The sequence below is a fragment of the Aythya marila genome (assembly GCF_965140915.1).
Source record: "Aythya marila genome assembly, chromosome: 1".
NCBI lineage: Eukaryota > Metazoa > Chordata > Aves > Anseriformes > Anatidae > Aythya > Aythya marila.
This window is the reverse complement of record NC_139042.1, coordinates 26,013,788-26,041,685: the sequence shown is the minus strand read 5'-3', so window position 1 is coordinate 26,041,685 and position 27,898 is coordinate 26,013,788. Positions and strand designations below refer to the sequence as shown.

Here is a 27,898-nt window from a genome sequence, read left to right as displayed (position 1 = left end):
GTATGATTTTTAATGACAGAAGGAAATGGAGGAAGAGTCCTTGTGTTTACCAAACTTGCATTGTCAACTGAGAACAAGACAAGAATCTATAGTTTTAGTTGATTAACAAACTAGGTGGGCCTTTGTAAGCCTCCTGAAGTTCAACAAGGTCAAGTGCAAGGTCCTGCACCTGGGCTAGAGCAATCCCAAGGCCTTTCAGTACCTAACGGGGGCTTACATGAAAGCCAGGGAGGGACTCTTTGTCAGGGGGTGTACTGATAGGATAAGGAGGATTGTCTTTAAACTAAAAGAGGGCAGGTTTATATTAGACATTAGAAAGAAATTCTTCACTATGAGACTGGTGAGGCCCTGGAACAGGTTGCCCAGCAAAGCTGTGGGTGCCCCATCCTTGGAAGTGTTCAAGGCCGGATTGGATGGGGCTTTGTTCTAGTGGGAAGTGTCCCTGCCCATGGCAGGGAGGTTGGAACAAAACCATTCTATGGTTATATGAAACTGCTCAGCCATTACTGGAACAGCATTTTTGTGTGTGTGTGGTGTGTGTGTCTGCTCTGTTCTTTTAAGTCAATCATTTTCTCTCTCTTTTTTTTTTTTTTTTTTTTTTTTTTTTAAGGTAGTAGGTACAGTCAGGATAAATTGTTCCTGTTAGAAGGAACTATTTTTGCAAAGTTCTTGCACAAAATGTACAGACTAAAAGAGGCATTAAATGCTTTATCATCTGTAAGACGTTAGAGTTGCTTTATAGTTGTAGCATCTCAGTATTCATTCTAGTTTAGATTTTAATAGCTCAGAATCAAAGCCATGATCTTTATCTAACCAGTCTTTGTGACTTTATCTTATATGGCTTTTGTTTTTCCTTTCATGCTCTGAATTCTAATTAATATGTTAGCAAGTACTGGCTGGAAAAGTATTTTGTATGACTGTTTTTCTTTATAGCATATGAGACTGAATCAAAATCTTAGTAGGAAAGCACTCCATTGAACTGTGGAATCTGGGTCTAACTATCTCAGATAAGTCAGGAGAAACTAATTCAAGTTTAAAGGGTATTTCAGGAGCAGTCAGAAAAACTGAAGTCTAAACCTATTCCAACTCTAACTTATTTTTTCGACTTATTTTCCAAGCTAAAGATTCAGACAAAATGGTCTGTATTCAGTGGTCCACACACAACCACCAGTAACACCTGGGTTGCATGGGATATCAAAGACATGTGTATGCAAGTTCTAAATGTGAAAGACCCGTGTCATAATGGAGTGCTGGTGGGGTACCTAATATATCTCAAAGAGGACTAGGTACCTTTAGAAGGGCGGATGAAACAGCCTCTAAGTGACATAACTGTTACCACAATCAGGCTCAAAAAGTATAAATGCCCTGTAGTAGTGGGCAGCAGTAACTGTGTATGAGTGTACTCTCGAGCTGTGGCAAACGTGAGGTAGCAGAATTTACTACAAAAATAAAGGATGAAGTGGGACTACACATTTGGTGCAAAATGCATTATATCACCTCATACTACATGTTTAAGGGATATATATATGGGAATGGTGTGCTGACATGCTTTGGCTTGGTAAATTTGAGCAAGATGGTTATGTTTTTGTTTCGCACACTTTGTTGGTGATCTCACAATTTTTTTTTTTTTTGGATACTTCTTAAAGTTATGTTTATTTTCAACATCAGTTTATTAGTTTATTATTTAGTTTAAATTATTTCTTATTTAAATACTTATATATTAAAAATATTAACTTGGTGTACTGTACCCCAAAATACATTATTGATTTATTCTTTCTTTTCATATTTCAGAGATAAAGTATTAGAATGGCATAAAATATGGCCCAGTTCTACTACAAAAGAAGTGTCAATGCTCCCTACAGAGATCGTATCCCTCTTCGTATTGTACGAGCAGAATCTGAACTTTCCCATTCAGAGAAAGCCTATCTGAATGCCGTGGAGAAAGGAGATTATGCCAGTGTGAAGAAAGCTTTGGAAGAAGCAGAAATTTATTTCAAGATCAATATTAATTGCATTGATCCTCTGGGAAGAACTGCACTCCTTATTGCAATTGAAAATGAGAACCTTGAGCTAATTGAACTGCTCTTAAGTTTTAATGTATATGTGGGAGATGCTCTTTTGCATGCCATACGAAAGGAAGTAGTTGGTGCTGTGGAGCTGCTGCTAAACCACAAGAAGCCCAGTGGGGAGAAACAGGTATGTACCAGGTTTGTTCTAGGTTTTTAGTCTGCTCTGATGAAAAGAGAAGAATTTGCAAAGGGAGTACACACACACAAAAAGTAAACTGTCATCCTTGCACACAAGTATTTCAAATGAGAAAATCAATGGTTTTGATACTGTGTTTATTCTAAGACATCTCTCTCGATCAGTCAAATCTGCACATGTCCACAGGTTTATTGGCTTAAGGTAGTTGTCACTTGAGACTTAGCTTCCAACTAGTACAGATAAAAACAATTGCATCCTTTTTACACCCTCAAAACACTCTTTTGGAACAGTGTAGTGAAAATAAATAAATAAATAAAGGCAAAATTCTTCAAGTCAAGAGTTTTGCAACCAGGATAAACTCACTCAGGAAAATCTGGAAGTTGGTAAAATTGTTTTGCTTGTGAAACTGCTGACATGGTTTAAAAAAGTAACTCCCCACTGACTGCCACCTTCTGAGCATAGATTGAGCTAAGACTGCTGGAGACTGCCACATAACTCCCTCTTGTTTTCTAAGCCAAATAAAACATTTTCTTCTACTTCAGCAAGAGTTTACATAAACTTGCTTTAATCTGCACTGAATTTGCACTGAAGGCAAATGCAGGGTCCTGCACGTGGGGCAGAATAACCCCATGAACCAATACAGGTTTGGAGCTGACCTGCTGGAAAGAAGCTCTGTAGAGAAGGTCTTGGGAGTCCTTGTGGACAGCAAGCTAACCATGAGCCAGCAATGTGCCTTTGTGGCCAAGAAGGCCAATGGTATCCTGGGGTATATTCAGAAGAGTGTTGTCAGAAGGTTGAGGAAACTGATTCTTCTCCTCTACTCAGCCTTGGAAAAGCCACACCTGGAGTACTGTATCAAGTTCTAGGCTCTACAGTACAGGAGGGACATAGATAGACAATGCTACAATGGAGATCCTGGAGCGGGTCCACCAGAGGGTTACTAAGATGATTTGGGGACTGGAGTATCTCTCATGCGAAGAGAGGCTGAGAGAGCTGGACCTGTTTAGCTTGGAGAAGAGCAGACTGAGAGGGGATCTGATCAACGTATGCAAATATCTGAAGGGATGGTGTCAAGAGGATGGGACCAGACTCTTTTCAGTGGTGCCCAGCGACAAGGCAGAGGCAACAGGCACAGACTGAAACACAGGAAGTTCTGGCTAAATATGAGGAAATGTTTCTTTGCTGTAGGGGTGACAGAGCACTGGAACAGCTTGCCCAGAGAGGTTGTGGAGTCTCCTTCTTTGAAGATATTCAAAACCCACCTAGATGCAATCCTGTGCAATGTGGTCTAGGTGACCGTGCTTGGCACAGGAGTTGGACCAGCTGATCTCCAGAGGACCCTTCCAACCTCAACCATTCTATGATTCTGTAAATTAGGCAAATAATATTCATGCAGTCGCGTGTCAAGTCTCATCTAAAGAGAAAGGAAAAGAAATGAACAGATGAGAAGCAAACCCAGCTAATATGAAGGTATCACCAGGAAATGATGTATTTTCCAGCTGTTTGGCCATTCTGCCATTTCACTGGTATTTCAAAGATATTTGTGGGAAATCCTTATTCATTCAAAGATGCAAATCATTCCAAAAAGAATAGCACTGTAAAGACATGGTCTATGGGAATTAATTTAGGAAATCCTTTGAATCATAGATTCCCTTGAATCATAGAATCATAGAATGGTTTGGGTTGGAAGGGACCTTAAAGACCACCTAGTTCCAAACCCCTTCCTGCTAGACCAGGTTGCTCAAAGCCCCATCCAGCCTGGCCTTGAACACTTCCAGGGATGGGGCATCCACAGCTTCTCTGGGCAACCTGTTCCACTGCCTCACCACACTCAGAGTGAAGAATTTCTTAAATTCAGTAGAGGTTTTAATGTCTCCATGTAATGGAGGCATCTCTCTGCTCATTGTAAGACACGACCCAATTAATCAGAACTTCAGCCCTGTCTTCAATTTATGGGTGATGGCATAACCCATAAATTCTGATATTCTTAAGACTATTTCAGGAGGAGAATCCTTATAAATAGTTATAATGTTGTCTTCTATTTTCATCTGTTTCATTTTTTGTATATTATAGTTACTGTATGAGTGCATTTCAATGAATAATAAGTTGAAGTGATTAGAGATGTCTCAGATAATGCATACAATAAAATTTAATTACAGTATTATGTACTTGCTATAGGTAGAATTGCAGATGATAAGTAAGTGTATAATTTTTGCTGATAAAATAACATGAATTATATGATCTTTTTGTTAAGGAAAGAAAGAAATATAGTAGGTCTTCGTACAAATGTGAGTGTCTGCCTTATCTTCTAGACAGTAAAAGCAGAATTCCTTTATATGACAACAGATTTATGTCAGAGAAGGGGAAGAGAACTAGATTCACCTTATTTTTGGCTCATTTCATTATTTCCCCACTGACAGTACAGATAAGAATACAACAAATTGAACTTCTCTACGTGAAGCACCAGAACCCAGAAGGTTCCGTGCAAAGCCCAGTGCCAAGTCAGTTAAATCACCTGTGTCACCATTCTCCAGCCTCTGTAATGGAAGCTGCCATCTGCAGAGCAGAGTTTGTCTCACTGAGCAGTAGCCACCTCTGATCTGGCTGCCTGGGATCCCCTTACCAATGGAGAAAAATAGAGATACTGGGGGAGAAATTCATGCTGCCTTTCCAAATTACATGTCTTAAAACAGCATAAACCACTTTTTGGACTGTAGAGAGAGCCTGCGTATTTACCTTGTACTACGCTCTTGATTTCAGACTGTTCTTTAGACTTTCTGGGCTGGTGTGTGCAGTCTCCACAATATAAGAAGGACATGAACTATTAGAATGTATCCAAAGGAGGACAACAAAGATGGCAAAAAGTCTAAATGGGGAGCCATGAGGAGCGACAGATCATTTAATTTGTTCAGCCAAAAGAAGAGAGAGACTGAGGGGACTCGGTCCCCACAGAGCACAGCAAGCTGAGGGGATGCCTCATGGCAGCCTGCAGCTTCCTCAGGAGGGGAGCGGAGGGGCAGGTGCCGAGCTCTGCTCTCTGGGGACAGTGACTCAGTGCTGGAGTACAAATAGTAGAAGCTCACAGAATCACAGAATCATCTAGGTTGGAAAAGACCTCCAAGATCATTGAGTCCAACCTCTGACCTAATACTAACAAGTCCTCCACTAAACCATATCACTAAGTTCTACATCTAAACGTCTTTTAAAGACTTTCAGGGATGGTGACTCAACCACTTCCCTGGGCAGCCTGTTCCAATGCCTAACAACCCTTTTCGTAAAGAAATTCTTCCTAACATCCAACCTAAACCTCCCCTGGTGCAACTTTAGCCCATTCCCCCTTGTCCTGTCACCAGGCACGTGAGAAAATAGACCAACCCCCACCTCACTAAAGCCTCCTTTAAGGTACCTGTATAGTGCAATAAAGTTGCCCCTGCTATAGCATACTATAGAAGACAAAAGATAGGTTTGCCTGTTGAGTACATACTACAGTGTTAAATTAGGCACAAACTGGTTGGTCCAAAGTGGAGGGTAGCACTATTGGCTCAAACTTAAAAATATTTCAGTGCCACACTCCACAACTGGATGGTATGAAGAGTACTGCTTCTTTTTCTTTTCCCGTCTTTCCTTGTGGGATAACAGTATTTACATCCTCCTCACATTTAACATGGCAAAGTGTTTTACAAAAGCTCTTTTTTCACAACATTTGCTAAGGGTCTGCCCACTACTGTAAAACATGAAGAATAATCACAAATCACTTGAAAAGTAACATCTCCATTTGTGTCTGTACAAGGCTAGGTCTGTCCATTGCAAAGAAAAATATTGCCTACAAGCTAGTGCTTGCAAAAAATGACCTTTAAAAAAGCTGTGATTATTTGCATGTTCACACCTTTGTTTGCACTGGTGACCCCACCAACCACTATGTTTCTATGGGTGTTGTAAATGTAGATAATAACATTGGTTCATTTTTAGGAACAGTTCATGATGAAGTCAATGCAGATATAGATTACATTTTTGTAGTAAGCATTTTGCTGCAGTGAAGCAGATAATACTGAATATTTAGCATAATCAAAAGCAGCACTCTGGCTGAAAATTCATTAAAACGGATTAAAGATATAAAATCTGAATGCTTAGAATTATATACTAAAACTTATATGTTCAGTATTTAGAAAGAAAGCTACATTTTCCCTAGAGAATCAAGGTCCTTTCAAAACTCTATTTCAAACTTTTATTTGATTACTTTTGTAATTTATAAATATTTGCCATATTGTTTAGATGACGATTCATTTTCAGACTCTGTACTTTAAATAGCATGATATCTTTGTCTGTTTGTTTTCTTCTCCTTTGTGTAAAGCTGGTCATGTGTGCTAAAATCCCAGCCCTTGATGTTAGTGGGGGTTTTGCCACTGATTCAGTGAGGTCAAGATTTCACCCTTTTGCTTTTTTATTTTTTATTTTTGTTCTCCTTGAAGAGAAGTTATTTGCAGAGACGGATGAATAGGGAATTAGAAAAATGTGTGTGCTAAATACTGCCAAGCTCAAGAAAGAGTTTAGATTCCCAAATACTTTATTGGTGATTAAAGTTGTAAGCATACAAAGAATAATATAATAAAAAGTAATAATATTAATAAGCATTACTTATGATTTACAGTTAAATCAATTAGCTTTCACTGATTTATATTAATGAGATAATATCCTATATATGAGGTATAGCTAATTTCAGCTTCATCTTCATGCAATAATGTGATAATATTCATAAAACTAAAGGATTTTTAAGCATAGGCTTTCAAGAGTTTATTAGCAATAACAGAGAGCCAAAAAAAAATAATAAATAAATTGCTTGTTGTCAACAGAAAGCTACGATTCTTTAAGACAGTTGAAGTATCTTTTGAAAGAACTATTTTTTTTCTCAAAATTTTGATTCTTTAAAACATTGAAATATTTAAAAATAAAAAAATAAAAATCTGTAAAGAGATTTGAAATCTTTGCCTCAGTCTTCATTAGTAGGACCAGTTGTTCTCTGGGTGCCCAGGCTCCTGAGCTGTTTGATTGGGACAGGGAGCAGAATGAAGCCCTTAGAATTCAAGACAAAATAGTTAGTGACCTTCTACTCCATTTAGATGTACACAAGTCTATGGGGCCAACCAAGGGTAATGAAGAAGCTGGTGAAAGTGCTCACTAGGCCACCTGACATCATCTGTTGGCAGTCCTGGCTATCAGGGGATAGTCAACTGGCAATAGCTGATTGAATATGAGCCAGCAGTGCCTCAAATGTCCAAGAAGACCAACAGCCTGTACTAGAAATAAGCTTGTATTAGAAATGGTGTGGCCAGCAGGATTAGGGAAGTGATCTGTATTTGTTCCCCATACTGGGCCCTGGCGAGGAAGCACCTTGACTACTCTGTTCAGTTTTGGGCCCCTAGTTACAAGGGCATTGAGTCCCTGGAGTATGTTCAGAGAAGAGAAACAAAGGTGGTGAAGAGTCTGGAGAACAAGTCTTCTAGGAATCAGTTGAGGGAACTGGGGTTATTTAGCCTAGAGAAAAGAAGGGTCAGGTGAGACCTTATTGTGTTCTACAGTTACCTTGAAAGAGGCTATAGCAAGGTGGGGGTCAGTCTTTTCTCCCAAGCAACAAGAAATAGGACAAGACAAGATGGCCTCAAGTTGCACTAGGGAGGATTAAGTTGGATATTAGGAAAAAATTCTTCACTGAAAGGGTTGTAAAGCATTGGAACAGGCTGCTCAGGGAAGTAGTTGAGTCCCTGGAGTTTGGAGTAGTTTTGAATCCTTGAAGGCATTCAAAAGACCTGTAGATGTGGTGTTTAAGACATGGTTTAGTGGTAGATTTTGCAGTGCTAGATTAATGGTTAGACTTGATGATCTTAGAGGTCTTTTCCAACCAAAATGAAATGAAATGATCCTAATTATAACCAAAAATCAATGCATTTAATTAAAATAATGGTATATTCCTTCATTTTTGTAAAAAAATTCCAACCATTATCTTCAGATTTGGAAGATGTATCTTCATCTTTGATGTTTCCCTTCTTCAAAAAATAGAATAAAATAAAATAAAATAAAATAAAATAAAATAAAATAAAATAAAATAAAATAAAATAAAATAAAATAAAATAAAATAAAATAAAATAAAATAAAAAATCAGATCTTGTTAAAGCTTAATATAAGGTCTGCAGTCTACTGACCACTCAGCTATTGGGAGCAACTTAATATCCATAAGTGATGTGCTTTGCATTTCAATGACCACAAGGGTTACAGTAGCTTTAAGCTGATTATCAGTATATGGATATATCTGGTGCCATCTGGTGACTACGGATGAGCCATGTATATTTAATAGCTTTGATCTGTATTTGACTCCTACTGTTATTCAGTTTCTGAGTGAGGTTTTTATGGTATACATCAACATAACTAAGGAAAAGGTTATTTGTCAACTGCATTATATTTTCTACACATTTTAGCTGCAGCAGCTGCTACAGAGTACATAAAAGAAAATAACACAATTTAAGGTGAATGAATTGAAGAAACTTGCTCAAGTACTTTTAAATTATCAGTTTTTCAAAGCCATATGTCCTGAATTATCTGCCAAGACACTTGTTGCTTACCCTGATAGATAGTCAAATGCCAAATTAAGAAGGGAAAAAGGCCATCGTTCTTTAAAAATTAGTATCTGTCAGAAATATATTTATATTATTAAACTACATATATCACCATCCACAGATGGGATGTGGGTTAGGAAGCACAAAAAAAAAAAAAAAAAAAAAAAAAAAAGGAATACAATACCTGTATCTAAACCACAATATGCTCTGCTGGTTGACAAACCCAGGCATCAGTCTCTACCTGGGTGGCTGACTTCCTAGATATGCATTTATATTCAGGGAAGATGGCAGCAGCCTCTTGAGGATGCTACAAAACACATAAGTGAAACTGAAGTCATAGTTATTTAACTTGAATCTATGTAGTACCATATTACCTGACAGTCTAGATTTAGGGCACTGGAACATAACTGCAGTATTTACAGGCATTGCCTGCCTAGCAAAAGCACATGGTAGCGCCTCCCTGTTTACTGTTAGAAAATGATCTTGTGACACTGCCAGTATTTTGAAAAGTGGACACCCTGGAGATAACTTTTTGCAGGTGTCTGAAAAAAACAACAGGCTAATGCCAGACTAGCATTCACAAATGTAAGGGGATTGCAAGTGGAAGGAGTAATTGAGGACAGTACTTCAGAGAGTATCCTGTCAAGGTACATGATACTAAATTTTTCTTATCTTTTGTATACGTACTTTGTGAAGACCTAGCTTAGGAAATGCCTGTCAGAATTGCTTCAGTTAATTCCACCTTTGAAAAAATGTTGTGAGATGCATGTTTCATTTACAAAAGGGGGAAAAAATGATTAATTAGAACAAACAAAACCCAAACCTCCAAAACTTCATATCTACTGAATGAGTTAAATACATTCAGCATGTGCCTTGACAAAGAGCCTATTGCATATTGGTGCCAGAAATGAGGTAAAAGAGTCTGGCATGTGTTTGGAAAGTGGTAAAAGATGCTTATACCTGAATTAGCATCTCAATACCTTCATGATTTTTTTCTCGCCCTTTCAAGACTACAAGTTAGTGAAAATGGAGATAATTACAGCAGGGCTTGTCAGTGCCAATTGGCTATAGTGGACCTGGAAATGTCCATCCAACCACCCCAAAGTAACATATATTCACTTTACAGAAACCTCTTCCACCACCTCACTTCTTTCCATGCTTTCTACTAATCTGGTTAGCTATCATTTAGGTTGCACTCAGAGCTCTGTGTTCAAATTTCTGATTTCACTACAGTATTATGAGACTCCTTCAGAAAAAGCATATGTATAGTTATGATTTTCTCTCCAGGTAGACTCGTGAGCAACCCTTCTTCCTCAGTTTTTAAGGACCTCTTCAAGTAACTTCTCTGGTCATGATAGACTACAACAGGCATTTTTCTGAGCAGCTGAATAAAAGGGATAGTATGTTTTATCCTTTATCACTAAGGGAAAGGACTGAAATTAAAGGGATTAAGTTTTGGTGAAGGGGGTTAGGACAGCAAACTGTGACTATATGTTTTAATTTTACAAGGAATGTAGCATCAGGCAGAGATAGGTGAGATGTGAAGTATGCAAGAAGGTGACAACTCTGATACTGTTCTTACTAGATGTGAATCCATCCATATAACTCAGCCAAACATATACTAATGGTACTGTATGCCACATGCACAATGCTTGACATGGACATTTAGCTATGTATGAACAAGAGGATCCAGGACACACTGGAATTCTGGGTCCCAGGGCATGGCGTGGCAGCACCTTAACTCTGGGAGGTCCCAGTCCATCGTCCCACATTTGGGTGTTGAAAGAGCTAGAAGACAGCTACAACAGGGTCTGGCTAACTTCTTGCTTTGGGTGACAGGCAGAGCAGCACCTCAGAGCTTGCTCTGGCATTTATGTGTATTAGCAACCAGTGTGTACTCCTGGACAGGAAGAGTTACGGCAGAGTATCAGCTGGCTGTCCCAAGAGTTTTTGGGAGGTGGGTTGAAGGGACATTATTGTGCTGTCACAAGCTAAAGTTATATTTTATAAATCTTGATGACTTTAGCTGATTGATAATTATTTGGAGTGGGGGAAGGCAGAAGAGAAGACGAGGTGTTGACAATAAAAGTTGTGTTTCACTTGACTCTACTGCATGCAATTCTGATTAGAATAAAACAAGACTGATCATATGTTCAACATCTGTTTGTTTTTGTTTGTTTTGTTTGTTTGCTTGTTTTTGTTTGTTTTGTTTTTAGCTGTATTGCCATCTAGTTTGGGGAAGAATGCAAGTATGTGGGAGAACAGCTAGGGAGAGGACTGGCCCCATAAAAGCATGTGTAAAGAGTGTTGCACAGTATAGTATCTAAACCATTGACACTTGGATGTTCAGGCACTCACTTAAACTGACTAGGAAAGGACACAAACAGCAAAGCTAGGCAGCTTTTCAGGCAAAGTGTCTTCAGTCTGGCAGTATCCCAAAAATAGATAAAAAGTCTAAAGTTGAAAAATCAGGAAACAGCATGAAAGCAACACAGAGCCTAAAGAGTCATTTTCCTTGATTGAGATGGTAGCAGCCTAGATTTGACACTTCTTTAACAGAAGCTGACAGAGCTCTTGGCTCCTGAAAAATCCCCCACATGTGGCCTCATCTCCCACTTAGTAGACTCTTAGTAGACCCAGAGTATTCAGTTAGCTTCAGTCCATTATTTTCCTTTCAGGCCAAATGAGATAATATCATTGTCTCAGCTCTGTGTTGCCCCACAACCTCATAGTGTTTGGGGGTTGTACCTCCTCATAGTAAAAGTGCAGGTCATGATGGAGAGGACCAAATAAATATGTACTGGTTGTAGGCCTAGCTCACCCGCAATGGACTTTAAACCCAAAGATGTTGGATCTGATATTTTAAAAGGTTATTTCAGATTTTCACCCAATTACAGAACTGGGACTTATTTTGATGAAGCTGGGGCAGAAAAAGAAAGATTTTATGAGGACTGCATGATGCCTTGTAGTTTTTCTTATGTTTCTCCAGTAACTTTGGAAAATATCAGTCACAGTCACTTTTGTAATGCTCTTCGTCTATTGAGATTAAAGCATCACTTTTGTTTTGAAAATGTCTCCCACAAAAGTTCATGAACTAAGTGCCTTTTTGAATGTTCTGATTAATGACAGTCTAGCTAGTAAGGAGTATGGAGGAGGGAAGCGAAGCTATTTTGTAAGGCTTCAAGTACATAGGCTTGAAGTGGAATATGAGGACACAAAGTTGAATCTTCCCACTCTGAGTGGGTAGATGAGTTATTTATTTATTTATTTATTTATTTATTTTTCCAGTGGCATCTTATTAATTTAAATTCTCTGGCAGGTTTTAAAATATTGATAGACAGAGATGAATGGGAGAGGCTGTGTAAAGTATAAATCAGTTTATTAATGAAATTTATATAAAAGCCTATCCACATATTCAGTTTTTAATACAACATTTTGGGCACATGCAAAAAAAAACACGTAACTCTGAAGGAGAAATGTACCATAAAGGCATCAGTGACTAATTGCACAAAAGATGGAGATATGGATTTACAAAAATAATGTTCTTTAATTCATTTTTAGAGAGAACTGTTTTCAAGTTCAATAATAATAATAATAATAATGAAAAGAAGCCACAAGTGACATTACATCTTGGCAATAAACTCACATATCCTATGTTTATATGCATCAGAAGTAGGGGGGTGGCTGTATAGAAAAGAAAAAAAAAAAGAAAAAAAAAGTGACAATCACTAAAGAAAGACTTCAGAAGCTGATATTGGTGCCCTTAAATAGAGCTGTTGGCAATTTCAGTATTCTACAATATGCACCCATCACCTTGTAACAAATGCTAAATCATAAATTCCAAATGTAAAGCACTGTCAAACAAACTAACAAACAAACAAAAAATAAGCATGCCAAAATATGGGGGAATGTGATAGTTTCTTGAAATGTACAAAATGATGAGCCATTTTGCTATTGGCAACATACATATTGCCAGAGTGTCATAGTCTTTAAGACTAGATTATTGGTGGGTAGCAGTATCAATGGTAATTTAAACAAAGTATAATCTAATCCTCCATTTTAGCAGTTTGTAGAATTTAAAAAATAATTAAAAAAATAAAAATAAAAATTTGATGATGACAAATATACATTTAGTTCAAAGACAATTGGTGAACTAAACTTCTACCCAAACTCTAAATGTTACCAATTTGTAATAATTATTTTATGTCATTATTCACTTGCTTTTTCACACTTCTTTATTTTAACTTATCCTGCAAATAAAAGCACTTTTCTACTGCAAGGAGATGCATGAAAATTAGCCATAAACAATTAAAAATCTAAACTATATTAAAATCTTTAGAAAATTTAAAATAAATCAAAATCTCTAAAGGATTTATGCAAAAATGAGATCTGTAGAAAAGTCATATTTCTCCTCAACAGTTCCCATATTCAATACTGTCTTCTTTTCCCTTCTTTTTATATTTGTTGACTGCCATTTTATGACACTCATTCAAGTTTACTATCCAAATAGGTACAGCATACACATAGAAAACAAACAAAAATTCTAAAATCTCTGCCTTCTACAGTTATTAGACCCTGTACTGTTATTTTCATAAACCCCCATGCCTGGAATCTATTTGCTAAACTTGCCTGCCTTTACTTCTCGTTAACTCAACAGCTATGCAGATAGTTTTGACTAAAGATTCTAATGCTTTTGATGCTTGAAAAAAAATCTAAAAACCTAGCCCTGACACCAGTGTTATGCATCTATTAAAAAGACTGAAAGGTTCAACAGACAAAACCTTCTTTGATTGAGGTAAGGTCTAGAAATGCACACAGCCAATTACTTTTCATTTGGCTGTGCAAGTAAACTTTTGAAGTTAACAAAATACATAGACATTCAAGAAGCAATGTAAACAATCCAGTGTCTCTTCTGACTAGAGCAGCTTCTCAGAGGACAATTAATGGTTTTGTCCATGATGAGATAGACTAAGATATGCATTATATATAAGCAATATGTATACAGGTATATTTATGTAAGGGCTAGGGTGTCCAGCTCACGATTCAGATTCCTGAATGTAGTGCAATGTAGTACTAGAGCCGTGTCTTTGTGAAGAGATGTCTTCTGCCTCAGGACAGGCCTGGCCTCCACCTACACTGCCATCCAAATCTGAGTGTTACCTTAAGCTATGAAAAATAGTTCTGTAGACCTTATTGACTGAATTGACCAGGGGCCCAAGTCAGGGGCTTACGAGTCATTACCAAGTGATATGTGAGGCATTCTAGAGACATTTCAGAGATGAATATGGGGCTGGAAATACAACACAGGACCTCTGAGAGACCAGTGCCTGTCTGGAGTGACAAGTGGAGGTCAGACAGGACACCTACAGAAATATCTGAAATTGCACCTACATGGGGACAAGTGAGCTGGGTCCTAGATTTGCACTGGGTTTAATGGAAGCTCAAAAACCTAACTCATATGTAGACACTATAATTGTTTTCAACTGGAGATAAATCCCGTCCTCTTGTCACACTCTTGTCACAGGTCACCTTTTGTCAAATTGTTCTATAAGAAGTGAGATTTATGAAATCTGATTTTCACACCACCATGTGCATTATGATAGAATTATATTTGTTTTTAATTAATTATGAATACTCATAAAAGCTTTTTAAGAAGTTGGTGTTCTCATTATATATATATATATATAATTATTTTTTTCCTTTGGTAGGTGTGTGTGATTTTTCTGGTATTTATTAGCATAGTTGAGATGACACTCCAGAATTTTCTTAAGACCTCAGTCATCCACCTCCAGAGCATTTTCAGGAAATTTTTGGGATTTTATTACATCTAATATTCCTTCCTGTTAACATTCAGCTGGAACAGCACAACAAATTCAAAAATCACAATGGGGTGGCTGACAGAGTCCATTAACATGATTACAGAGGCTTATTTTTCTTAGATTACTACCAATTTACCCTGTCAATTTAACAACCACTTTCTGGGTGGAAGTTTCACATGTCACATATTGTACTGATAGAAGTCTTTTAATTGCGTATCATGCCAGTGTCAAGATCCATATCTTCTACATCTTCACCCTGGACTGGCAGGATGCAAAATTATTTCTCCTTCAAATTAAGCTAGTAGAGGCTGGTACTAAAATATTATCGAAGTCCTCAGGCTTGTCACCATGTGTGAAGCCTTGTGGCAGGAAAAAGGAAAACCTGAAATATTCACCACCAAAACCTTATATTTCATGCTATGTACTGGCCCAGGTGCTGCTGAAAATTTACAGAAAATCTCTGCTTATTAGTTCTCTGTAACTGCCATGTACTTAATAGAGTAAAAATATATTTTCTTAAACAAACAAACAAACAAACAAACAAACTTTTTACATCTTAGAGCATCGTAGAATTAGAATCATAGAATGGTTTGTGTTGGAAGGGACCTTAAAGATCATCCAGTTCCAAACCCTCTGCCATGGGCAGGGACATCTTCCATTAGAACAGGTTGATCAAAGCCCCATCCTTGAACACCTCCAGGGATGGAGCATCCACAGCTTCTCTGGGCAACCTATTCCAGTGTCTCAACACCTACATTGTGAAGAACTTCTTCCGAATATCTAATCTAAATCTACCCTCTTTTAGTTTAAGCCATTCCTCATCCTATCAGTATGCTCCCTGACAAAGAGTCCCTCCCCAGCTTTCTTGTAGGCCCCCTAAGGCCACAATGTCTCCCTGGAGCCTTCTCTTTTCCAGACAGAACAATCCCAACTCTCTCAGCCTTTGAATAAGAGAAGTGCTCCAGCCCCCTCCTCTGGACTCATTCTAACACTTCCACATCCTTCTTGTGCTGGGGGCCCCAGAGTCATACACAGTACTGTGTGTGGGGTCTCATGAGAGCAGAGCAGAAGGGGAGGATCTTAAAGCGTCCATCATTAAGGAAATGAACACAGATGAAGTTATCATTAATAAAATGTAGTTGACAATCTTTTACCTCTCAAAGAAAGTTCAATTTTTCTATGCCAGCATGGCTGCATGAGCTTCAGTCTCCTCAATTACACAAAAACAAGTCTTGTTCATCTGTCAAAGTCGGAAGACTTATAGTTTGATGGTTGGAAAGTTAGAGCTGCTGCTTAATAACAAACCACTAACTGAGCAACATACCAGAAATAACATGGTTATGAAACTTCTCACTATAATATTTCTCTAAATCCTCTCTATGGTTTATGGGGGTTTGTCTCTGCCATACTCTTTTGCATTCATTTGTCATAATATTTTGAAAATATATAGAATCTTTTTTCCTTAAGTGTTTTGCAAATTTGTCTGATTCCCAATTTGTTCTTTGAGTGTATAACCTTTTTTAATTTTCTTAGATGTGAAGTTTACTTCCCAGCTGTGAAGATATCTCAGATTAATTTATAATGCTAAGTAATTGCAATCAGCTGTAAAGAAGTTTAGCTAATTCCTGCCCTTCCCTCTGAAACACTTTTATATCCTAAACAGTTTGTTGATTTCTCAAGATGCCACCAATCTATTATTCCTCTTTTTTCAAAAGCTCCTTTTTAAAAACCACGTTTCTCATTCCACAGCCAGCAGGACACCTTTTCTGTTTCTAGAACTGTGAAATTCAGGAAATAAACAAAGGATCCATTTCAGACTGTTAGAACTCATTTTTTACCATTTTTTTCAAGACCTCCCTGGAGAAGCAAGTCAGTTTCTTCTGCCTCTCCCACTGAGTTTTGGAGCCAGCTTGGGTGAAGGCTAAAACTAAGGAAGAGCAAGAGCTTTTCTTCTATGGTGTTTTTGATCTGCTAGAGAGTAACAAGAGCCTGCAGAGGGACCTGGACAGGTTGGATCAATGGGCAGAGGCCAGTGGGATGAGGTTCAACATGGCTAAATGCCTGATCCTGCACTTTGATCACAACAAGCCCATGCAGTGCTACAGGCTTGGGGCAGAGTGGCTGAAAAGTTGTGCAGAGGAAAAGGATCCAGGGGTGTTGGTTGATGCTTACCTGAAGATAGACTAGCAGTATTTCCAGATGGCCAAGAAGGCCAACAGATCCTGGCTTGTATCAGGAATAGTGTAGCCAACAGGACCAGGGAGGTGATTGTCCCCCTGTACTCTGCTCTGCTGAGGCCACACCTGGTGCTGTGCTCGTACTGTGTTCAGTTTTGGGTCCCTCACTACAAGAAGGACATCAAGGCCCTGGAGTGTGTCCAGAGAAGACCTACAAAGGTAGAGAAGGGGCTGGAGCACAGGTCCTGCGAGGAGCAGCTGAGGGAACTGGGGGTGTTTGGTCTGGAGAAGAGGAGGCTCAGGGAAGAGCTTATTGCTCTCTACAACTTCCTGAAAGAAAGGTGTGGAAAGCTGGGGGTCAGCCTCTTCTCACTGGTAACTAGTGACAGGACTAGAGGAAATGGCCTCAAGTTGTGCCAGGGGAAGTTCAGGTTGGAAATGAGGAGACATTTGTTCTCAGAAAGAGTATTCAGGTGTTGGGATGGGTTGCCCAGGGAAGTGGTGGAGTCACTGATCCTGGGGGTGTTCAAGGAAAGGTTGGAAGTGGTGCTTAGGGACATGGATTAGTGGGTGATATTGGTCATTGGGGGACAGTTAGACCAGATGATCTTAGAGGTCTTTTCCCACCTTAACGATTCTATGATTCATCCTGATAGCTATTGAAATTACAGTACACAGCTATCTCTCACTCCCTCTCCTCAAAGGGACTGGGGGAGAAGATACAATGAAGAGGGGCTCAAAGACTGAGAGAACAATAGGATATTGCTCACCAATTACTGTCACAAGTTAAACAGACTCAATTTAGGGAGAGTAATTTATTTCCTATTACTAACAGACTAGACCAATGAGAAACTAAAAGCAAATTAAAACACCTGCTCACCTCATGTTCACCCTCATCCCACATCAAGCTCTATCTCTTCCTGCTGAGCAGTGCAGAGAAATGGCAAAGGGGAGTTGTGCTTAGACATAATGCTTTATCTGCTGCTCCTATATCTTTGCTTTCTTCCCCTGTTCCAAACTGGAATTTCTCCTACAAGATGTTGTACTTCTTGAACTGAACCTATATGGACTTCCCATAGACAGAAGTTCTTCAAGAACAGCTGAAATATGGATCTGGACCTTGGCATCCATCCTTCAGTACCAAGCTGCTCCAACATTGGTCCGCCACAGGCAGCAGCTCACACCAGGCCTCTTGCTCCACTACGGGCTCCTCTACAGGCTGCAGTGTGGAGATCTGCTCCACCATGGTACTCTGTGAGCTACAGGGGGACGCCCTGCTCCACCAGGGTCCTCTCCACAGGCTGCAGGGGAACTTCTGCTCTGGCACCTGGAGCACATCCTGCTCTCCTTCTGCATTGATTGTGGTGTCTTCAGAATTTTTTCTCCCTACAGTTTCTCCCTCCTCTCCCAGCTGCTGTTGTACAGCAGTTTTCCTCTTTCTTAAATATGCTCTCAGAGATGTGCAACCAGCATTAGTCAGCTTTGGCCAAGTATCTTTCAGAGCTGGATGGAGCTGACTCTTACCTAACGTGGGGCAGCCTTTGGGCTCTTCTCACAGAAGATATCCCTGCAGCACCCCTGTTACCGAAACTTTGCCACATCAACCAAATTTTTCTAATTAAAGCAGAAACACAGGACCTCTGGGGAGAGAATGTCAGATATAAACATAGTTAAAATGATTTTGCCTTTACAAACCATTTTGCCTTTCAGAAAAGAATCTATGCATGCATTTAAGAAAATTCTCTTGGGAAGGACCCAACCACATCTACTTCTGAATATTCAGGAAGTTTTGATATTTGCTTTTTTCATCATGCTAACTTTGTGAGAGGCTTATATGAGTTTTATTATGATGTGTCAGAAATAATCTGAGTTCTCCTTTAATCATTTCCATAATAAGATCTTTTTTCTTTGTCAGGTCTCTTTTTTTTTTTTTTTTTTTCTCAAATCATTTCCATCTTCTTCTTTCACTGTTCTTGAGTGAAAACAAAATTCTTTGATTGTCATTTTTCATTATGAACACTCAAGGAATGTCCAGAATTCCTACTTGAGAAACCCTTTATTTGTCTTGTTTCAAAAAGATGTGCAGTGAGAGAGCAGGTAAGAGTTGCAGAGCTGGAAACAAGCTCAAACTATCTTGACAGTCACTTATTGTGAGTCTATTTTCAAGTCATTTCCTTCTGTTGCTCAAGATATTGACATTGACTGCTGGAAGGACATATCCATCCACTAATAATGCTCACAGGAAAACATTAATTGAAAATGACCACTTTCTCAAAGAGAGAGAGAGAGAAACTGCTGAAGGCTTTCTCATCAGTCACACCCAACAAATGCATGTCCCAAATCTATCAACTCAAATATCTTTTTCTCTTATTCCATCTGGAAACTGTCATCAATTCCTTTTTGCAAGATTTTCTTTCCATTCTCTACTCCTCTTTTTCAATAAAATAAATCCATACTTTTATCACAGCAGGAAGGATTCTGAAGAAAGTAATCAAACATCCTTCTTGTAAGCATCAAGAAGAAAACCTGAGTATGCGTAGCAGCCTACCTGGATTTGTCAAGAACAAATCTTGTCATAACAATATAATTTTCATTCATCACCAGATAGCAAGCTATGTAGGTTGGGGCAAAGCATATCGTATAGCTTGAGTTTTGTAAGATTTCAGAACCTGTCAATCAAAATATGGTCTAAGATGAAAACCACAATCATAGTAGTTGCCAACAGTCCTCTGTAAAACATGATGAGTGAATCAAACAGAAGGATGAAATGAGCAATTCTGTAAGGGTGTATCCCAATCAATATATTCATTCATGACATTTAAGATGAAATATAGAGAGAACATGTTAAATTTGTAAACAACATAAAACTGAGGGCATCACAAAACTGTTGCAAGACAGAAATAGAATTCAGGATGATCTTGGTAAATAAGATAAATGATTTTGTAAAAAATAAAATAGTTCAGTAAGGAGTACAAGGTTATAAATGAACAGATACAATCAAGTATAAATTGAAATGGAATATGTTTAAGGCAACAATTTTGCTTGGACAATTAAAACAAGACAAATATAAAATGGCTAGACTATACCATGTTGGTGTGAAAAAGTCAATATCACACTCAGTTACATCAAACAGGGTACAGAATACAAGTAATGTCAATTTGTCCTTTGTTATACTGAGAAGTGGTAAAGAATGTGCAGGAGGAAGTAAGAAGCTTCATAAAATTAGGAAATATACCCCATAAGGAAGTCTGAAGCAAAAAGGGTGTTTAAAAGAAAAAAACAGGAGGTATAGCAAATAAATAAAATATTCCTTGTATCCACATTTTATAAAATGGGTCATTATAGGCTTAATCTGCACATAGGCAAAACAAATTAAATATCAGAAAAGTTACCTGGAAAAAGTGCAACATATCCACCCACTGCTGCAGGTCATCACGGGATGATGCAAATCATCCTTATTTAAAAAACTGATGTTATTTTCAGTGAGTTACTAAATGTTATTGTATTTGTTTATTTATTTATTTTAAATATATCAATACCTTTCATGCAATATGGCTGGCACAGTAAAAGGAAGTCATCAGTCCATGTTGTGATTATTGAGGCACAGAAACTGATTTGGCTGTAATAGCATGAGCATGATAAATCACTAAAAAAAAATCTTATGGTATTTTAAGTGTAACTGATAAGGGAAAAAATTAAGGTTTTGAAAACCCAGCTCACACTTGGATAAAATAGAATTAAAATAACTCAGGCTTGTAAATTTAACTGAAAAATTCCTATATATATGACAAGATAAGCACTGAGGACACCTTAATATGACATGGATTTAGTATTGGCTGTGGCAACATCCCTGTTCCTTGTCATGTCCCAGCTAAGCTGAAAGCAAATTTCCAGCAAAATAAATGGATGTGATATCACATAGTATTCTAACTAACTGGGTGTGGGGTGAGTGTGTGGGGTAGTTAACCCTTGTGAACAGGAATGCATATTATCGGCAAGTAAAGATATATATGCCTGATCTCTGGACAGATTTATGGACGTTATGTTGTACACTGAGAAAGGCTTTCAGGAGAACCAAAACTGGCAGCTCCCTGCCATACTAAAAGGAGACAGAAAAAAAAAATCCTAAAGATAAAATATTTAGCATAAACTGTTAATATCTTCTTTCAAATTCTGGAAAAGAGGATAGAATTATAAACCCAGTTCTTTTGAAAAATATCCAACTTGTATCCTACTGTTACAGGTTGTGAGGCATGCATTATGGTCAGTTGCAGGTTAGTATTAGCATGGGATAGCTCAGCCAACACATTTTAAGCTAATTCATAACATAGATTGTTAAATAAATTCTGTTGATCCCCAGGCTAAGGGGAGTATTAACCAACTTGAGCTATCTAAAGTTAGGTGTTTCTTGCTGAAGTTGCCATTTGGGTGAAAGAACATCTAGAACTTTTGGAGCATTGCCTCCAGGTGGTTGTTGAGCAAGTCAAGAGCTTATAGGTAAGGGTTAAAGGACAGACTAACGATGGGGACACTATTGTGGGTATTTGCTACAGGCCACCTGATCAGGAGGAGGAAGTAGAAGAGGCCTTTTACAGACAGCTAAAAGCAGCCTCGAGATCACAGGCCCTGGCTCTCGTGGGGGATTTCAACCACCCTGACATCTGCTGCAGGATCAACAATAAGGCACAAACAATACTGGAGGTTCCTGGAAAGCACTGATAACTTTCTGACACACGTGATGGAGGAGCCAATGAGGAAAGACATTCTGATGGACCTTGTACTAACAAACAAGGAAGGACTGGATGGAGATGTCAAGTTTGGGGGCAGCCTTGGCTGCAGTGACAATGAGATCCTGTATTTCAGGATCCTGCAAGGAGGAAGCAGTGCAGTAATATTGCAATCGTGGACTTCAGGAGAGTTAACTTTGCCCTTTTCAGGGATAAATTTGGAAGAATCCCATGGGATCAGGCCCTAGAAGGAATACAAGATAGATTGTTAATATTCAAGGATTACTTACACCGGGCTCAAGAGGTGCATTCCTATGAGCAAGAAATAGAGCAGAGTGTGCAAAAGACCTGCAACAAGGAACTCCTGACAAAACTCAAACATAAGCAGGAGATGTACAAGATGTGGAAGCAGAAACAAGCCACTTGTGGTGAATATAAGGATGTTGTCAGAGCATGCAGAAATGTGACAAGTAAGGTCAATTTGGAATTAAATCTGGCTAGGGAAGTCAAGGACAACAAGAAGGGCTTCTTCAAATACATCAATAACAAAAGAAAAAATAGGGAATATGTTGGCCTACCAGAAAACTGGTGACAGAGAACAGAGTGAAAGCAGAGATACTGAATGCTTCAGACTTCACTGCCAAGACCAGCCCTCAGGAATCCCAAACCCCTGAGACAAAAGAGAAAGTCTGGAGAAAGCAATTTTTTTCCTTGATTGAGGAGGATCATTTAGGCAAATGTGATGTCCACAAGTCCATGGATTCTGCTGGGATATATCCATGAGTTTTGAGGGAGTTGGTGGACATCATTGCTGTCCATCATATTTGAAATTTCACGGAAATCAAGAGTGATAACTGAGGACTAGAAGAAAGCTAATGTCACCCCAATCTTCAAAAAGGGCAGGAAGGAGGACCCAGGGAACTACAGGCCAGTCAGCTTCACCTCAGTCCCTGGCAAGGTGATGGTCATTCTGGAGGACTTCTGTAAGCATATGGAAGTCAAGATGATCAGGAGTGGTCAGCATGGATTCACCAAAGGGCAATCATGCTTAAACAACTTGATTGCCTTCTGTAGGGGAATGACTGGCTGGATACATGAGGGGAGAGCAGTTGATGTTGTCTACCTGGACTTCAGCAAGGCTTTTGAAATGTCTCCCATGATATCCTCATAGGCAAACTCAGAAGTGTGGGCTGGGTGAGTGGACAGTGAGGTGGATTGATAATTGGCTGAATGGCAGGTCTCAGAGGGTTGTGATCAGTGACACAGAGTCTAGTTGAAGACCTTTAGCAAGCAGTGCCCAGCATGGTTCAATACTGGGTCCAATATCGCTTAATTTATTCGTTAATGACTTGGATGAAAGGATAGAATGCCTCCTCAGCAAGTTTGCTGATGATACAAAACTGGGAGAAGTGGCTGATACCCCAAAGTACTGTGCTGCCATTCAGAAGAATGTCAACAAGCTGGAGAGATGAGAAGAGAGGAACTTCTTGAAATTCAACAAAGGCAAGTGCAGGGTTCTGCACTTGGGGAGGGATAACTCCATGAACCAGTAAAGGTTGAGAGCTGACCTGCTGGAAAGTAGCTCTGTGGAGAATGTCCTGGGGTTGTGGTGGGCAACAAGTTAAACAAGAGCCAGAAATGTGCCCTTGTGGCCAAGAAAATAATAATATTATTATTATATATATATATAATAATAATAATAATTAAAAAAAAGTCCAGAATTTTTGTTCAGAAAATTCCACACAGAAATCTTATATTTTAATAATTATTTTTTGCTAAATCTTCTTGACATGAATTCATAACTGCATTTATATCCTGTGTCAAAAAAAAAAAAAAAAAAAAAGTGGATACAGCTGGGAAAAGAAGGAGAAAGAGACGCTCTTCCTAGGCAACCTGGAGTTAATAGCAGAATTGCGAACAAAACCTGAGTTCTGACATCCATATGAATTGTCCAGCTGCTATTGTCTTAAATCAAATTTACTGTTTTTCCTCCTGAATAAGTAATTTTTTCTGTTCACAGCAACATTTAAAATCTAACAAAAAATATGTCCATCTCAAAGCTGCAACACAAGAAAATCATTGCACCACAAAAGCTGGACTTATAGTTAGAATTTCAGCTAGTCACTCCTTCCATTTTGCTGTGAACCAGTCCATGATTTAATCCAAATGGATTATTTTATGGTTTTATGAGTCTAGCATTTTGAATGTTAATTTGAGGTCGTCATATACTTTATATAAGAATCAGTATCTTAATATTTTAAACATACATTATTTAACAACCAACATTTCTTTCAGATTCAAAATATAAGAATCCCTTAACCTCACATATGTACTGCTCCATTTTTATTATCATTCTTGCTTGTGGTTTGAATACAGAGAAAAGCGAAAGATGAGCATTAAACACCTTGACAGCACTGAGCTGAACTGAGTGTGAAAATGTTAAAGGACACAAATTGAAACGAAACCTTATGTGCTAAATTTACATAGGGAGCATTTCAGCTGTTTAATTAGTATTCAAAGTGTGCATTCTGTAGAAGTTATAATATCTCTAAAAAATTTCAATACTCATTCATGTGTTGCTGTACATTTACATCTAGCTATCTAGCTATCCTCCCCCCCCCCCCCCCCCCCGCCCCGGCCCCAGACTGTTGTTAGTTAACTTACAGTGCCTTTGAGCAAGGGTGAGGTTTTGTGAATATGTCTGTCTATATATATATATATATATATATATATATATATATAAAAGTATAGAGACAGAATTTTGTAAAAGAAAGAAAAATATTTCAGTGGCACATAAAACATGTGGTACTTACATCCCCAAATAGTTTAGGAAATGAAATGAGTCCAAGGGCAATTAACAAGTTGAATCCTTTTCAGAGAAGCCAGGGAAGCTGCCTATGGAAAGCAAGAAAATATGCCAGATGGCTGTTATATGGCATGTATCACACACACTGCTCTGAAATTATGCTTTTCCTTAGCTCAGTTTGATGACTTCCTTTCACTTGTCTGCCAGTGGTGCTCAGTAACCAGGCAACATTCCAGCTGTGCAAGGCACAGTGAATACCCTGGAATGGGGAGTAGGACCTTCAACCACATCTTGGCCACTACTGCCTCCCTGCAGTTTTTGCAGACTTGTGAGGATAGTTTCAGCAGAGCTTTCAGGATAGACTAAATCCAGCCCCTTTCAGTGGTGTGACAACTGAATTCAAGTTGTCTTGAAATTATATCTTCAAGTTATTCAAATTATATATATAGCAGTTTATCAGCAGCAGCTTGGTACATTTGGAAAGAATAGAATTAGAGTGATGTTTTTTCATTTTTTCTTCATGGAATAACTTCTATGATCATAACGTGTTTCAGCTGATATTATAGTAATATGGAATCAAAGAAGGGAAGATTTCAAAAACATAGAGGCTGACTGTATATGCATAGAGATATCTTGTATACCATGGGCTGTACTGAAATTCAGAGTTCAGCATTTTCAAGGAGTTCAGTTGATTAACAGCTACAGAGCAAGAGTTATGAAATAACTGATGAGCTTGATAACACACCTTTATAATATTAATTTCCTAATATATTGTGGTACTTCATCAGAACACATATGCATTCATTTTGTTATTTGTCATATATATACGTATTTCCTTTGCTTTATTTTTTCCTCCTTTTTTTCCATGATTCCTTCATTCATGCTGTCATGATTGACATAGCTCACTAATTCATTCATCTAACTACTTGCAGTCATTGCAGGATTTGCTTCCCTTTTACAAACAGGCAAAATAACTGTAAATAAATAAACAAGGCAAGACTTGAAAATTAAACGGGAACTGAGCTATCCAAGGAAATAGGTTGCTTTACATAAATTCTGAGCTCTTGCGCTTAAAAACTAAGTAAATGGGCATTTAATTTTTCAGTCTTTCTATTAGAATACTGCAGGAATGAGGGCTACGAGAAACCTAGATATGGTTTGTACAGACCTGGGGTTTCAGTTCCTCTTTCCAAAGTGACTATTTCCTGAATATCTAACAGATCATAACAGAGCAATTGGTCTTTCTACCTTGATATCATATTGTTAGGAACAGAAAATGTCTCAGACCTGACTGGCATTAATTTAGACTCTTTCTGTCATAGCAAAGGGAGTTTTCTTCACATAGACCATACAAGGAACTTAAACACATATTTAAGAGGGTTGTTCCACTTGGTACCTAAAAAATTCTTAGATATCTAAGTCAGACTGACTCATTCCCACTTACAGCAAGCACAGGGGAAAAGAATGCAACAAAAAGCTCATGTCCTTGAGCAATGAAAAGTACAGGCTTTGAACTATGCTTTCTTCTTTTCTGTTTTTTTCCTACTCATCCCCATACAGATAATCATACAAGCATGCAATCCTCAAACTGCTTTGCTCAGCCATATAAATAATGTTGAAGTAGGAAAAAAAAAAAAAAAAAAAAAAAAAAAACAGCAAAATGTAAGAAGGCAAAAATAATTTGACCTTTCTAAGTTTAGGCAGCCTCACACTTGATATATTAACTGCAAAGTGTATCATATATTCACACAACTCCTAAGCCTTGGGGAGTTACAGTCACAGTCAGTGACTGTAAAACCCAGTAGCTTTCCATCCTCCCAGGATTTAAGGAATATTCATATGTTTTCTGTGACTGCTTTGTCAAAGATTAAAATTGGGTGGCTAATATCTGTGAGTGCTGATTATTTGTTTTGGCTTACTTAAGAAGAATTGTTTTCAGTAGTTTGAAAGTAAAATTCTTCATAAGTCTGGTGATTTCAGAGCAAGTACAAGATCAACAGTTAAATACAGAAATATCCTGAGTGTCTTGAGAGCACTCAAAACTTCAAAAGATAAGTACTTCATTATGCTGCAGATAAGGGAATAATTTGACCTTATTGCTTTGGCTTTCTTTATATCTTTGGTTTAAGTGAGTCGGAAATCTTAAAATAGGATGTGAAGGATCAGGGGTTAAACTCATGATGTAATTAAAATTGCAGTCTTAAGGTTTGCCCTTTAAGCTTAAATGTTTCTGTAAGTTAAGGCTGAAATGATTTAATGCACACTACTATATTTGGGTAAATTGTGATGTTATGAATTCCAGAATGTGTGCATCAGCTGAGTTCCTTTAACATGAATGATTTAGATAAACTATGAGGGAAAAAAAAAAAAAAAAAAAGCAGCTTTTGAATTAAAGGACCCCACATACAAGTCAGTCATTGTAATGCTGTGTTGTTTGGAGCTTTGTCTCTGTTAACATTTAAGAGAAGATTGAGGTTAATGACATGTTACGATAGCCTTCAGTCTGGAATGGCTGGAAACGAATATTAGTTTAGTACTGCCAGACAATTCAAACATAATAACATCCTAAGTGACACAGAAATACCCTGAGCAGTCAGCGAGATTTGGAGCTATGTCTTTGTATCCTTAAGCTTTCTGCCCTTCCAGCTCTCACCTCTGTGCTGTGGTACTCAGACCCCAGGGCCAAGAGGGGAATCTCACTAGTTGTGGCAGATGCTGTCAAAGCACAACATATTCCTCTCAGTAATGTTTGTTCAGCCAAATGATAGCCCAAAGCTTGCTTCTACTAATGCAGACTTTGAGCCTCTACTGCCATTTTCTTAGCATAAAAATGTTGATTACGGTTGCAATTTAGAGAACAGAACAAGTGTGTGTGCATGAGTGTGCTCCTTTTTTTTTCTTTTTTTTTTCCCCCCCCATATAATATGTAACAGACAAGACAAATCTATGATTGAAATAACCAGTGAGGTTTGGGGATTGGAATTGTCTCATTTTGCTCACGGACACCACAGACAAATGAGAACACAGATGTATTTCAAGTCCCAGACCAAACTGGACAGGCATAATGAAACAATCCAGTGCCCAAGGTGCTCCATGCAGTAGCTAGTCTGGAGGTGCCAGATAACTGTGGGTTTCCAGCACTGGGAGAGACCTGACAGAACAATGTGGACACACAGAGAGTTCTCTGAAAAGTCACACGCCGAGGTTGTGCTCTTGTCCTGACCATAGCTGACACCAGGAATAGTGTAGAGACCTTCTGCTTGTTCTTGTATCTGAATGTCCTCTCCAGACTTACGTAACTCTAGTATATTCTCAATCAGGTTATTTACTTCCTGAGTAATATTTGAACACATATATGGGAAGAGTGACTGATGTCATCTACCTGGACTTCTGTAAGGTCTTTGACAAAGTCCCACATGACATCCTGGTCTGGATGAGAGAGATGGATTGGAGATAGATGTATTTGATGGGTGAACCATTCAGTGGATAAGGAATTGGCTTGAAGGTTGCACCCAGAGAGTGCCGGTCAAGTCCAGGTGGAGGCCGGTGACAAGTG

The 27,898-nt window shown here is 38.4% G+C and overlaps 1 protein-coding gene across 2 annotated transcripts in view; it reads left to right on the top strand.

The window, feature by feature from the left end:
- Window positions 1–27,898, top strand: part of TRPC4 (transient receptor potential cation channel subfamily C member 4) — a 165,324-nt gene that overhangs the window by 61,893 nt on the left and 75,533 nt on the right. For both annotated transcript variants that reach the window (XM_082752547.1, XM_082752548.1), the window contains one exon: window positions 1,792–2,196. In XM_082752547.1, coding sequence (XP_082608673.1) covers window positions 1,819–2,196 — 378 coding nt within the window. In that variant the 5' untranslated portion in view covers window positions 1,792–1,818. The remainder of the gene's footprint in view (window positions 1–1,791; window positions 2,197–27,898) is intronic.